Raw genomic sequence first — 15378 nt, forward strand, 5'->3', positions numbered from 1 at the left:
TTTCATACGATTGTAATTGAAAATAATTAACTATCACGATTTGTACATTCTCCTTAGATAGTAATTCAGAATCGAGTTCAGTCTTTTTGATGGTACGGAGAATATAAGTGGACTTTTATTTTTATTTATTTATTTATTTATTTTTATTTCTTCTTTTCCTTGTAAGAGCTTTCTTTCCATCACTCCACTCGAGTCACCATAGAAGAAACCATCCGTTCGAGCTCGCCGTTAATTTGTCACTGTACGACTTAAGTATATCGAGGAAATAGGTTCCTCGTTCTTGTACAGGTTGTTCTTTCTCATCTGCTTTTACGCCACTTTCGTTTCTTTCTAGGAGCCCTAAAGACATCCGACTCAACTTTTACTCCCTAGCACGTGCTAGAATACCTATCCACTCTCCCTTCGCATTTTTCGTGTTTATTCTTTGGCTTTTACGCTTGTACTAAAATTTATCCTACGCTTTTATACCTTAACGCCGGTTGTTCCTCTTTTCGCTTCTAGGAAAGGAAAAGGAAAGAGATAAGGAAAAAGAAAAAGAAAGTTATTCGTCGTTCTTTTTTATTGCAGACGCCGCATTTTCCTTCTAAGAAGAAGGGTTTTGATCCAATAAAATACGTTCGAAGTTGCTTCTTGTCTTGCTCATTTTACCTCCATAACGTTGGAGTTTTCTCTTTTCATTCGTCGATATAGTCAAACTCTCTTTCTCTCTCTTTCTCTCTCTCTCTCCTCTCTCTTTCTCCCATCTCTTTATCACTCGTTTCATTTCATTTCCCTTTGTCCCCAATTTTTTTCTTTTTTCATTTCTTCTTTTCCCTCTTTCGCGATATTATAATTTTTCGAGCACGTTGACGAATACAACGTTATTTACAAAGTAATTTTAACGATGCTCCCGCTTTGTCCTACGCTATTACGCGTTTTCTTCAAAAATGTTATTTCTATACGTTCGTTTAACACTCACGCTGGAGCTTATTTGCGAGTTATTGCCTTTTTCTTATCAATCCTCGGGAAAAACAACTAAATAAGCTGTTATAATATTTATGAAAAATATATTTCAAAATATATTTTTCTCTTTCGAAATCCCCTTTGAAGTTAAATTAAAAAGTGAAATGAAATAAGGCATCAATCAATAAAACTCGTTTTGTTATTTTAGAAGAAAATATTTTGATTGATATTTTTAATGTTTATTTCGTTTTAATATCATTCAAGCTCGCATATATAATGCATAATTTTACAAATTGTTTATCGTACGGACGAACGTTTTTTTCTAAAACTTTTGGATTTAAAATGAACGATAAAATAAACGAAATTCTCCCTTTTCGTTCTTTAATTTTCATGTTTTTTCTCTCTTTTATTTTTTCGACTAAAGCAAAATTCCCTGATGAATTTTTACGCTTCATTCGTTTCGACTAAGCGAAAGAAGAGAAATGCGGGACATTGTTGGTAAGGACGAAATGCGAGGTGAAGGAACCTAGAAAGAGCATAGCTGATGAAAGCTCCGGAAATATGCAAACGCAGGCGATGTCTCTCCGAACATCAGCTATGTGTATTACCGTCGGTGGTACGATGCTACCTGCGCACAGTATGGTGTACGTTATTGTTCCGTGCGAAATAGAAATATACCTTGGTGCAAAAATCTTCGAGACGACTATAAAAGAAACAAAAGGAAGAACAGAGAAAGGTTTTTCGATAGAGAGAAAATGGCCAACGTAAAAACAAAAAAATATAGAATCGTGCATTCAATTCGTAACGCATCTACATAGATATATATATACATATGTATGTCAAGTATCGTCAAGTAATTTCGGACACATTAGAGATATTAAAAATGTCGAGAAACGTAACGACGATGCGATGTCACAGATTTCGTTCAAACATTCAATCTGTTTAATGTTCTTCTTTCGTAAAAAAATAAAAAAAAAATAAAAAACTAATAATAATAAAGAAATAAAAAAGTAAGAAATAAAAAAAGAAGAGAGAAGTAAAATAAATATAAAATAAATAAACAAAAATAATTTCTTAATCGTTTAAATGTATTTACTCGAAGCTATTATTTCTTTTTTTTTTTTTTATCAATGTTTCTCAAAAGGAAACGAATAATTTTAATCCTATTACTCTCTGCTTTTTATAGCGAATTAATCCCATGGTAAATAGATGTTTGAAAGATCAGAAGAAACTTAAAGCTCCATAATAAAGAGGATGAAAGAAAAAGAGAGAAAGAGATAGAGAGGAGAGAGAGAGAGCGAGAGAGAGAGAGAGAAGCTTGGAATAAGATAGGAATCGTTATACGTTGGAGTCTCGCGGGAACATCGCGTAACTCGCTCGTAATGTCTCGGAAGACTACTAACAAGTATAATAGGTTACTTCGGTTAGTTAACGTTAAAATAAAAATCTACCTTATTTCGAAAAAAAAATATATAAATATATATAATAGAAACAAAAACGATATCGTACAAGAAAATATCCAAATGTAAAAATTTGAACGGAAATTACATTTTCTATTTTATTCCGAAATATTTCTCGTACCATGAATATCTTTTAAACAATATCATGTAAATTCAGAAGAAAGCTAGAAACATATTCAAGGATCTTATATCATCATCATTATTATTATTATCCAATTATCGAAAAGGATCAAAGATAAATTAATCTATGTATAAAAAGGTTTGAACTTACCTTCGTAAACCCAATCAGGTACGCCGTTGTAGATCGTACCGAAAACTCCACTATCGGTTATCTGATAATCTGTTGGAACCTCAGCTTCCAGTCGATAGAAGATATTATTCTGATGAACATAGATCAAAGCGTTTCCGGTTGGTGCCCAGGTTGCAAGTTGAAGGGATACAGAATCATTCGCCGCCATCAATGCAGTCTCCGTTCTGAAAATATTTCCGTTGTCGAAACTTTATTTGGAAAACGAGATTACGTCTCGTTATTTCATAGAGTCGTTACACGTTTCTATTCTTAACGAAGTTTTGTCGCACACGGTCGTCGCCGTACAGTCAACGTCGTCGCCATCGTTGGCGCGACTCCCACGAAATTGCATTCCAGCACGACATTCTCAAAATTTCGGGCGGCCACGTTTTACTGCACATGGAGTAACGACGCTTTAATTGCGTAGACCGTTATCTTTGAGTCATAGTACAGCTCTGAAAGTGATGCCAGAAGTGTGTCATAAAATTTGTTATATCTTGGAAGCTTAAATTATTATTTCGTTTTTCTAGATTCCTCGTAGATATCATTATTTTTAAATGTTTCGAGTTTAATAAATTTTCTATTGTTTCGAACGAGAACGAGTAAATATTTCGAACGAGAATGCAAATTTTCTATCGATTTATTACACAACTTTATGACGATTATAGATTTCTCTTTTTTGTTTTTGTTTTGTTTTTGTTTTTTGAAAAATGGTTACTCGAAGATATTTCAATTTTTCTACTTTGATAAAAATATCTTCGTAATTTATCTTGAATCGGTTTGCCGATTATTTGGAAAAATAACAGGAAAGAGAATAACTTGTCTTCCTTCCAGAAAGTGTCTTCGATGGTTGCCACGGATGCGCAAGATATTACGAAATACTCAGATGTCTCTCGTACGTATGCACGGAAAATATGATATTTATTCGAGCATAAAACAAAGCATCCTTTCATAGATTGGTTTGACAACGTTTATGAAAAAGAAAGAAAATTATTCTTGCGTTTCTATAAATTTTATAATTCAGTGAATTATTTTTATAGAAAATCTTCAAATGTCGATGCTTTTGGATATATTAATTTTTATTTATTTATTTATTTATTCTTTTTTTTTTATTTTTATTTTGTTTTTCTATGTTCCTTTCCGAGAGATAGACTTTTCTCGCGAGGAGGACGATTCTCACCAAAGGCACGTTCTATAAAGTTTACAACATTTTATCACGAGTTGTGAAAGTTAAAATGAATTCTTCAAACAAGCCACCGTCATTTCTGACTACGTTCTACATCGGTATTAGATTCCTCGAAGCCGAGTTTTCACCTACCATGTCCCATTCGAAACTTTTCAAAGATTTATTTCGAACGAACGAACGAATCACCCTGGAATATTGTCGTTTTGGTAGAGATACCTTCGTCATGTGTCATAGAAAAATCATCACATTTTTTGACATGGTCAACCAGTAGAAGAAAATTAGATTATGTATCGGAAAAATAAATTTATTTCTTCTAACTTTGTAAATTAATCTTTCGAATATGACACAAATATCTCCCGTTATTATCGTCAAACTTAGAAATGTTATTAACTATTCTATAATTAAATATTATTAAACATTCTTCTTCAAATGTTAACTCCAATAACGAGAGTATCTATCGTTCGATTTCATCGCGTTATATCTATATTTCCCCGACGATATTTAAACTCGTTAATGAAATAAACGTTAATAAAATTTCAAAAAAGAAAAGAAATATTGTCTTCGTTCCACGAGATAAACATTTATTCGATCTATCGAATATTTTAATCGTACGTATCGTACGATTTGTTCGACGAAATTATTCTACCGTCATCCGGTACGACTTTATAAAATATCCACGATTTATGAAATATCCAGTTTGGCATGCGTTAAATTGATCGTGTAGAATCGACGAAAAGTTTTTATAACGATTCGTCGGTATCCTACCTAGTGGTACTAGCCCGCATCCGGGCGTATCGTGAGTTTGACTGTACCTTCGTAGATATTACTACTTCTCGTCTAGCTCAAAGGCAAACTTCTTCTTGAAAAGCCATAAATAAAGTCGGTGGTATTCATGCGACGTACAAACCGAGTTTATGATAGACGTGTATAGTAGTTGCCTCTCTTACCAACCAGTTTCCACGAGAAATATACAAGCGGAAGGAACTTACGAGTTCTTTGTTCTCTGTGCATACGAGCCTCTCATGTATACTTTGCGACAAGGATACAACGATGCCGACACGGAGACACGACGACGATAGTTCGCGTTTTCTATCTATCGTGAGAACAGCCACTTGGCTAAAAGTCGCAATTCATCCTTCTTTTCCTCCGATCCTTTCGGTATCATCTTTTCTATACTTTATCCTCTATACGGATAATAAACGTTGAATTAACGACCATTACGGCTATCGTAACATTTAATAGCTATTTTAGAACGAATCATTTCTCATCGATAGAAAAGAAATATCAGGACCGATCATCTTTCATTTTATTTAGATTTTATATTTTTTTAAATCGTTCAATTCGAAATAAAATATTTTCTTATCTTTTTCTTTTCTTCTCTTATTTGCCTCTTTACCACGACAAACGTTGAATATAGTAACATTTATGAATCATTTCTCTTACATACGCATATTTCTCACGAGTCTAAATTACGTGGTCTATTCTAATTACTTATCACTTTGCATAGGATTATTAATGAACGAATATATGAGTTTCATCTTATCATTGTTTCATACCAGAGGTACAAGATTTATGGAATATTTGTTGTTAGTTCTTTTTTTTTGTTTTTTGCAAATACGTATCTTCAATAAGGAACGAAATAAATAATAATATCGCTTTTATTTATACACAAATTCTCAAGGACTTCCATAAGCGAAATCTACAAAAGCTACGATCGATTATTTTGCTCGTTCTTCTTTATATCTTAACAAACGGCGAACTTGATAACACGCGAAATTTTCGATTCATTAAAGTGCTCACTAGCTGGCGACAATATTTTATTACTCGTTCTAGTTCGACCGAGCGAGTAACGAAAAAAGTTATAACTATGCGTGCGAGTTTGTTAAACGATCTTTACAGTCGAGCGTTGGACCGAACGAGAACGACGCTTTTGTAGTGATAACGCTTCTCGCGCTAGCTAGCTAGCTAGCTAGCTAGCTCGTTCGTTCGTTTGTTCGCGTGCACGTGGAAAAAAAGTTGACAAAAGGGCCACGGAAAAGTCCAAGTTTTCTACAAAAGAAGTAGAGAAAGCGAACTACGCTTGGCTAGGTATTAAAAACATAATGTAAATAACACGATTTTTAAAAGTTGAGAGTTTACGTTCTCTTCCGTGGCGTTCCTTTATGGTAGGTGCAGGTGTAGGAAAGTACGAGAGGAAAAGTCGTTGGTACTTTCGTCCCTGACAAAAGCTACCCATGCTATACTTACTTTCCGTATACTTAAGAGAGAAAGAGAAGGAAAGAGAGAGAGAGAGAGAGAGAGAGAGAGAGAGAGAGAGACAGAGAGAGAGTAGAGAGACAAAATATTATCGACAGTAGTACCTCGTACATTTTACAAAATGGCTCGCACGTTTCTTTTATACTCTTTTTTTTATGAAAAATTATATTTTTACATATACAGGAAGTCGTAAAGGTCATAATTGTGATATTTGAGAAGGGATGAAAGAGGGTTAAAATTTTGGACGAAAGGTCCTCTTTCACTTTTCTCTCCGATCATTATTCATTAATGATTAAGTTAATCCAATAATATATAAAATGATATAGTATATATTTCCAATTAAGGATTTTCAATATTGAATCTCTCTCTCTTTCTTCGTCTCTCTTTGTTTTCATAAATAATCGTTCATTAAGAGAACTTCAAAATAAAAACATCGTCGAAATAAGATGAGTCAATGTTTCATTTCATATATCGTTTTTATATAGTTTCGTCGATGTAAATAATGTCGGGACAAATATCATGAAGGACGCGAAACCAGATGGCTTTCTTTGTTTTCACGAGTATCAGCTTTCAGTTACGAACGAACATTCGAACCGTTTATATCATCTTTGGTAAACTACTTCGATACCGATTCTCACAACGTAACAGGATAAGAATGGGTAATTATATATCTTAACAAATCATTATATTATCATTACTTAATATCGCGAAACTACTTTCTGCTTTTTAGTTTTTTTCTTCTTTCTTTTTTTTTTATAAAGATAAAATTAGTTTTTATTTTCTTTCTTTCTTCTTTCTTTTCTTTTCTTTTCTTTTCTTTTTCTATAAAGATAAACTACATCGTGTTAATCGTTAAACGTTAGAACATTAACGCAACTTATTCGAAGGAAGAAGAGATAGTAAACATATTAGAAGTTAGAGTGGATTAATCGTGCTTTAAGAGAAAGAGAAGAAAGAGAGTGGAAAGAGTAAAGGGATAGTGAATTTACGTTGGCATGCTCGAAGGAAAGTTTTCAACGGTTGAACCGACGATATAGCGCTGCGAGACCTCCGAGAATTGAACTTTGCCGCGGTTTCTACCCTCTTTATATCTCCTTACCCTTTTCGGCCCTTTCCAACCAAACCATGCTTGTCTCCTTGGAGAGAAATTAAACCCATTAAAAAATCTACTTCATCTATTACATTGTAAATTGTTCCGTTCTCTCCTTCTTTTTCTCTTTCCCCCTCCCCTCTCTCCTTCTCTCCGTCTCTTTCCCTCTTTCTCTTGCAAGTAATTTCATTTCCGAATCTCCTGGTTGTCTCTGAACTCTCTCTCATTCGTTTCTCTTTCTCACTTTTCTTGAATGAGAGAGAGAGAGAGAGAGAGAGAGAGAGAGAGAGAAGAAAATAACAACATGGCAAAGTGCTTACTCTCGTCGTGATATAAGGGTTCTTTAAATGCTGAGTTAACGTTCAAATCCGCGAAGGAAACTACTCTCTCATTCTCTCTCTCTCTCTCTCTCTCTCTCTCTCTCTCTCTTTCTCTTTCTCTCTCTCTGTCTCTCTGTCTCTCTCTCTCTCTCTTTCTTTCAATGTAGAGAGTGTAACGGAAAAGGATGATGGTAAGACGACGCTAGGATTAAATTCCCACACAGTTTGTAATTTCTACGCTACAGGCTTTTCCTAGAGTACGCCTTAGGCTTCCATCTCTCTTAGTCTTCTCTCTAGCTTCTTTCTCTGTCTAACCTTCTCTCTTCCTATCCTTTTTCATCTCCCTCTAGCTTACCAGAACGCTAGGAGAATGTGAGATTAAAATGCAAATCCAAACTCGACCACGGGAATAAGTCTGAGATATGATTATCGTAAACGCCCTCGAGGCATGGCTCGTTTACTTACAGAGTCTTCAGGTTCACGATCCTGTAGTGGGCCAGGTATGTGTGCCGGTATAGCTGTAACAAGAAGTAAACGGGTTACTTGTTATGAGCCTGCTACTGGTAACAAAGACGCCAAGCGAACGACTTTAACGAGGAGAACTTGGGAAAAGAGCGAGAGAGCGAGGGATAAAATAAGAAGGACGAGAAGGCCAAGGAAATTAAGAGAAGAAAGAGAGAAAGAGAGAGGTAGGTAGATAGGTTATATTTTTTTTTTCCTCAGACAGGACTCTACATCGAAGTATAAGGAACATGTAACTAAGGATATCTTAAGTAGATTGTAGACCGATAATAAAAATTTATTTTCTTTATCGATCTATACGATACTGGTTAGAAAAAATTGGATGGATGTTAATGTTTAAGAAATTCGAATGAATTATTTATTATGCAATGAACTGTGTATAAGAGAACACGAACTATGAGGTTTCTCGTGAATTTGTTAAAATTTCGAAAGATCTAAAGAAACAAATACGTAAGGCATATCTATAAGGCATATATCTATATAAATAAAAAAAGAAGAAAAAAGAAAACAATTATGAATATTCTTAATATCGTTATCATCGAAAGTATAATTTATTAATATTTATAATAATTTCATATAGTTTCGAATGATCCATCATAAAACGTTAACGTCCGTTATAAACTTTGTATATTTCTACGATGTTTTCCAACAGATGTAAAAAAAAAAGAAGTACAAACGTTTGATATCGTTTCCGTCATAAAAAGATGGATAAATTTAACTTCTGTTACTACTACTATTACTACTACTATTACTAGTACTACTGCTACTACAATACTACTTCTTCCTCCATAACTTTTCGCCATTTAACTTTCTGAAAAATTTCAAGCTTCTGGATAAACCCGTAGCTTTTTTTCCCCAAAGGGAACTGCGATAAATCGTTCGGGGATTTCTGCGATCGGTTAATGATTAACAGTTACATCTCGATCATAAATTATGTTCGAACGAGGTGCTAGAGTGAAAGAGAGAGAGAGAGAGAGAGAGAGAGAGAGAGAGAGAGAGAGAGAATGGGGTAGGGAATACAGAGAATGGTGTACCAAACGACGTTCACCATCAAAACGGAGAGCATCGATAGTGCTCGTTTCGATACGAAACGATTCATGGTCGTCTCCACGCTATTTTGCCTCCATTAACTCTTTCAGGACTCGATCATAAATCAAGCGGACCGACCGATAAGATCGGAATAACGCCATTTTCACGCATTCGAGGCTACCTCGATTCTGTGAAATGCATGACCACGTATAAACGCGGCCTAGAACACGGTGTAGATCGATGCTCATTTTCGTATCGTATCGTCGTTTCTCGCCTTTTCGACTATTCGCACGTGGAATTGCGAGAATTCTATAGAAAATCTCCTCGTTTGATTGAAAATGGTATACTGAGGTCTGACGTGTAACATTCATGAACGATCCGAATACTAATTCGATGTAAAAATATTTCGGTGTATTGAGATTACAAATATTATTGTAAAAATTGTTAGTTTTAGTAATAATCTTTTTTTCGTCATTCATTATTGTATTGAAGATACTAGACTTCGAATTTGAAAATTGAATTTCGTAGAAAGATTCGTTTAAATCGGATCAGTTTAATCGAAAATCAAGTGACCATGATGAAGGAGAGGGAAGCTAATAGTTCGCGACTTGTTTTTTACAACGCGTTTCGTTCTTATTTATCCTGAAATCGATTTTATAAATTCATCAGAAACTTTTTAACACGCGAACTTTTCGCTCGATGATCGGTTAAAATAATAAAAAAAAAAAAAGAAAGAAAAAAAGATGAAAGAAAAAGAAGAAAAATAGAAAATAATAGAAAGAAATCGATTCGGTTTGTTGAATTTTTCAATCGTCATCCTTTCAAAAAGGCATGAAAAAAGGCGACGACGACGTCTATTTTCAGTCTCGCGTTCTCTTTTATATTCCCATAGCTAGGAAAATGTAGACAGCGCTCGTGCGATGGATCGTCGATCGATCGATCGGTTAGACGACGTTGTGTTCGGACGGCATTGAAATTCAAAACGGGAGGAAAGGTATTTGTAAGCACGCTCGTTCTGTTACCACGACCCCTCATACCCCTCATCACCATGCTTTACTACCCCCACTACTCTGCTATCCTTTCGTCTAAAATCGAATATGTATCGACGCTAACGTATTCCCAATAAAACTTCTACCAGCGCTTGCTTTACGACCTACTCGCATAAGCGTGAGAGTAAACGAGAAAGAGAGAGAAAGAGAGAGAGAGAGAAATAGAAAGAAAGTAGATATATTTCTTCGTTTGTGGCTTTTCAGAAAGGTGCTGCTATCGTGTGTTCCACTTTTATTGCTAAGGGTTCCGTAGTTCAAGTAAGATTGCCGATGCGGTGATACATGGTACGGTTTTCTTATCTCGTTTAACGATTTTCCCGTTAGAGAGTTTCTTCAGATCTCTTTGTCTTGTAAGATAAATGATCGATTCTTACAATGAACGTAGAATAATGTTAGAGTTATTAATGGTTTATTTTCATGATAATACTGACATATATATATGTATATATATATATATATATATATATATATATATATATATATATATATATATAATTTTTTAAAATAATTGAAATGGAATAAGCATTGTATGAAAATGTGTATAAAAGTTAAGTTAAATTATCTTTTTTTTTTTTTTTTGAATTTAATGCTTTATTTATAAAATTCTATAGAAAGTTTCTTTATTCCACTTGTTACATAAAAGTTTTAATAATCTATTCTTCGAATGGTAGCCACGAAGAGGATAACGCGAGATTATAATAAAGTTTGTCGTACAGTTTCTATTATAAGTATCGTGTCTGTCTAGAAACTCGAAGTAGAAAAGATATTCGATAATACAACCGCGATTGTCGATGCGTTAAACGTAATGGTAAGTTCATACTTTGGGATATACAATTCCAGACACGCGCATCCTTCTTCGAAACTATTAATAATATATTGGAAAGATACGCCGAAAGTTTGCCTGCACCCTATTGGGAATTCTATCAATGGAATACCGTCGAATCTGTGATGATATCCTTGTAATATCCGTATTACAAAATATTAATAATATCTAATAATTTGTAACGATATGATTTATTCAATTTTATTGATTTTTAAGATTTCATATAAAATAATAATTTAATATGATAATTTAATATATATATATATATATATATATATATATATATTAAAGAAAAGTAATTTATATCATATACACACATATATATATACCTGTACAGATATGCTTATATACCTTATCTATTTATTTCGTATATTTATTATTAATTCAAAGAGAATTATTCATCTTTTAAAAGAAAATTTTTCATTTTATATATATATATATATATTTATATATATATAATGTAAAAATTTTATTTATTCATTTTTGTGCAGCAACAGCTATATCGATATTCTAATATAAAGGAAGGTTTACTATCAGTATTTTTCTACGACCTTTTGCGAATGACGGTCATATCGTTTCGTGTCCACCGTCATATCTTTCATCCTTATTCCGATCTTTTTTTACATTACACAGAGAATTCGGTTATCAAAAGCACGAGCGATCCTGACGACGAACGAGAACCTTTCCTATAAATTCGCAAGTTTTCGAGTTAAGCTCTTCCTTCCAAAAATGTTCGGCTGAAGGTATAAAACATTTCATTCTTTTATCTTTTTTTCCTTTTTCAACACTTGTATATATTTGTAGGATTTTCAATGTTCCAGATAAAAGAACAACATAGTTTTCAATCGGTATACATACATATAACTAATCATTTATTATTTATCAAAGCGTTTTATCATATCCTTTTTCATATTTCACTTTTTTTGTTTTCTTTTTAATGAAAATTTTCATCAAACGTTTTGGAAAGACTGTACGACGTCGCGTCGGCGAAAAGATAAAGTCAATTTTTCGAACAAAGCACATTTTTAGTTCCAATTTGTTTTCCTCCTCTTTCAATTTGAGTAACATCACCTGCAGGTGAATGTCGATAGACTTGTTTCGAACACGTTCGTTAAACTAGGTTGGGAAAGAAAAAAAAAAAAAAAGGAAAAAAAAAGAAGAAAAAACACAACAAGATATAATATCACGATTTCAGAGTATTCATTTGGCAAACGAGCTGCAAAATATATAACTCTACTTAATTAATAAACGTTATGGTAATACTGGAAATATCGTTTTGTTAAATAACTATCTATGTGATTCGAGAAATTTCATGGCGATGATCGTTTTCCCCATTCGCATATCAAACAAGGGTAGTTTCCAAACTCGTCGAACAAACGACCACAGAGTCGACCAGTAATGTTTAACGGAGCATCGCAGTTATTTCTGTCTCTTTTTTCTACACAACTCTCATCTATCTCTTTCTCTTTTTTCTCTTTCTCTCTTTCTCCATCGATTCTGAATCCACCTGCTATCGTTGCATTCATTCTTGTTTTTAGACTCGAAGGGGAAGTATACTCGTTCGATTTAAATAAAATATTTAAATGTAATCAGAGAAATCTTTTCACATTGTTAATATAAATGATAATCAATTATTGTAATAACTAATTTATATTTTTAACGATAATTGATGAATGTAACATTATTGATTTAATCAACTTGTCGTTGTAATACTTTATCGTTGATTTTTATTGAAAGTTATTGTAAAAAATATATATTTTTATTTAACAATGGATCTTTCCTTTTGTGTGTGTGTGTGTGTTTTTTTTTATTAGTTCAATTCGAATAGGGAACGTGATAGATACGTTTTTATGACGTATGTTATTTTGTTTGACAATATGTATAATTTTCGTTTGTAGAATTATTCGCGTATATATTGCATTTGACGTTACTCGATTGATCGTTGCGACGCTTTTACCCTCGAATGTTTCATACAGTCGATCATAAAAATTTGTGTTTTTAAATCATATCATTTTTTTTTTTTTTTTAATTTAAATATGGTATTTCGAATTTTGAGATTAATTATTCGATCGGATTTTATTAGTCGATATTTACAAGGCGCATATAAAATAACTGAATCCACAAAATACATTTATTCGACTTTTACGATAAAGAGTACTTGAAACAAAGTTTATTTTATATTTTTCTTTTTTCCTTTTAACGCCGCAACGAGAAACATTTAATTTAAATTCTAAACATGTTTTACATAGCACACTAATTTCTTCATAATATCCACTTCAAAATTCAAAACACTTAACGTAGACTAAAACAAGTTATTCAATTTCAAAAGTGTCTGCATATTTCTGTTTCTGAATGTACATATGTAAATTACGACGCATTCATGCCTCAGCTTAAGTATAAAACGAATATTTTAATAAAAGCTGTGTAATTCGATGAAAAGTGTGCATAAAAAATGCGATTCATCTCGTTTATATTTTCGACATAAAGTTTCGATTATATTCATCGAAATCAATATTATTGAAATTTATACAGAACAAATTATAATGAATTATTTACTATCATTATAATATGATAACATAGTAGATATTAATGATGTACCTATACGCGAAATCTATATTACAAATAAAAATAATTACACCAATGGAAGCAGAATTGAAGCATATATTAAATTAAATAATATTCTATGAATTAAATTATTTTATGGAATTGCGAGTTCCATCCGAGTTTATTTTTCAAATCTTGCTTCGTTCTCGTTTTTTAATACTTGTGACTTGAAGTAAAAAGAAAAAAAGCAAAAAAAAAAAATAAATAAATAAAAAATAAAAAAGAAAGACAGAAAAAAAATATCGACTCCGTATGAAATAACTGAGAAGTCGTACGAACCACGTGAAGTGAACCTTAGTGAAGAGGGTCTAAATAAAACGTTTGGTACGAAAAGGCAAAGGGAAGCAAGCATAGGTGAAACTATTTTACAGGAGAGTTGCGTCGTTTGTGTGACGCATTGTTTAACGACGCCCTCGGAATCCCAGTTTTCAGCGAATGCGGTCTAACCACAAGCGCCTCGTACAACGAGCCTCCATTTAACGTTGTTCTCGTAATCCTTTTTAAAGTGATGAAAATAAAACGTCACGTGTTGTCCATAATACCTAATTATACTTATTTCGTAAAATTCGTTTAATACGAGAAAGAATTATATTACGGTTTGACATATAAGGTGTATTATAAATTTTAGTAATGTTTCGACGAGATTTATTTTGAAAATCGATAAGTATCGACGTCTCTTGATGGATGAAAAGAATAATATTGCGTGGTAATACGTAAAATTTTTGTTTTATCACAGAAAGCGTTATTCGTTACATGGAAAATCCATTCGTTTCGATAAAAATATATGTATCCGTGAAATATTTGTTACATAGAATTGATCTAAAAACAGATAACGAACTTATTCAACATCATTCTATTGCAAATTGTATTAACCCTTGACTTAAAGCAATTAACAAATTTATTTAATGGTAAATAAAACCCGTTCAAATAACGATCTCGAACGAGTGGCCGGTGTAACGTGAAAAAACATTTTCTAGATCAAAATGATTTTATTTAAGCAGAAAATAATGAATTACCGACAAACCAAATAGGGGAATAGATACAGATGATAATAAGTTTGGTCGTTTGCTTATTCGGTCCATTATCGCATACGCCCGATTCGCCATTTCGAATTTGCAGCTTTTCGCAAATGAAACAGATCAAGTAGATAAGGACGATACGCATTGGCGTTGTTCATTCATTACTTTCACGTATTATTATAGAATTTCATTGTGTAAGCATTTCTATGTTATCATTGTGTAACATTATGTTCATTCAATTTTATCATTCCATATGTATACGTCACCTTACTTTTGTATTATAAAATACAATAAAAATTATACGATTTCTTCGATTTTATTTTAGATAAATAAAAAAAAAAAAGAATCAGATATTATATAAATAATTCAATAGAGAACAATCAGAGGAGGTAGTTCATAGTATAATTTGGTTTAGATTAAATATATGTGAATATTTTATATTAACATTTCTCTGAATCATTAGTTTATACTTTGTCAAATCGAAATAATTTTTATAGGATATTCTCAACAAATATCATAGGTATATATTTTTCGCTTTCACGAATCCTTTTGCACGAGTTACACTTAATTCTCACCGAAACGAATGTACATCGGTTCATTCGTTCTCGGTTGGCTAAATTCCAAGGTCGATGCAGAGGTGGAAAGGGTAAGAGAAAGGTATGACATAAATTATTCGCTTCCGAGACAGGTTAAAGGAAACTAACTAGGATGAGAAAGAATATAATGTAAGGTTGTCGTGCATCAGGATGCATTAATAACGCATAAGTTGACACTTCCTTAGGCAAAAGT

General features: G+C 32.8%; 1 protein-coding gene across 13 annotated transcripts in view; it reads right to left on the bottom strand.

Annotated features, from left to right (window-relative positions):
- LOC122631168 (venom dipeptidyl peptidase 4) overlaps nucleotides 1-15378 on the bottom strand; it is a 274219-nt gene that overhangs the window by 34913 nt on the left and 223928 nt on the right. For all 13 annotated transcript variants that reach the window (XM_043816493.1, XM_043816499.1, XM_043816500.1 and 10 more), the window contains 2 exons: nucleotides 8009-8061; nucleotides 2674-2876 (listed from right to left, as the gene is read on the bottom strand). In XM_043816493.1, the coding sequence (XP_043672428.1) occupies nucleotides 2674-2876; nucleotides 8009-8061 (256 nt within the window). The remainder of the gene's footprint in view (nucleotides 1-2673; nucleotides 2877-8008; nucleotides 8062-15378) is intronic.

Source organism: Vespula pensylvanica, chromosome 8 (genome assembly GCF_014466175.1).
Source record: "Vespula pensylvanica isolate Volc-1 chromosome 8, ASM1446617v1, whole genome shotgun sequence".
NCBI lineage: Eukaryota > Metazoa > Arthropoda > Insecta > Hymenoptera > Vespidae > Vespula > Vespula pensylvanica.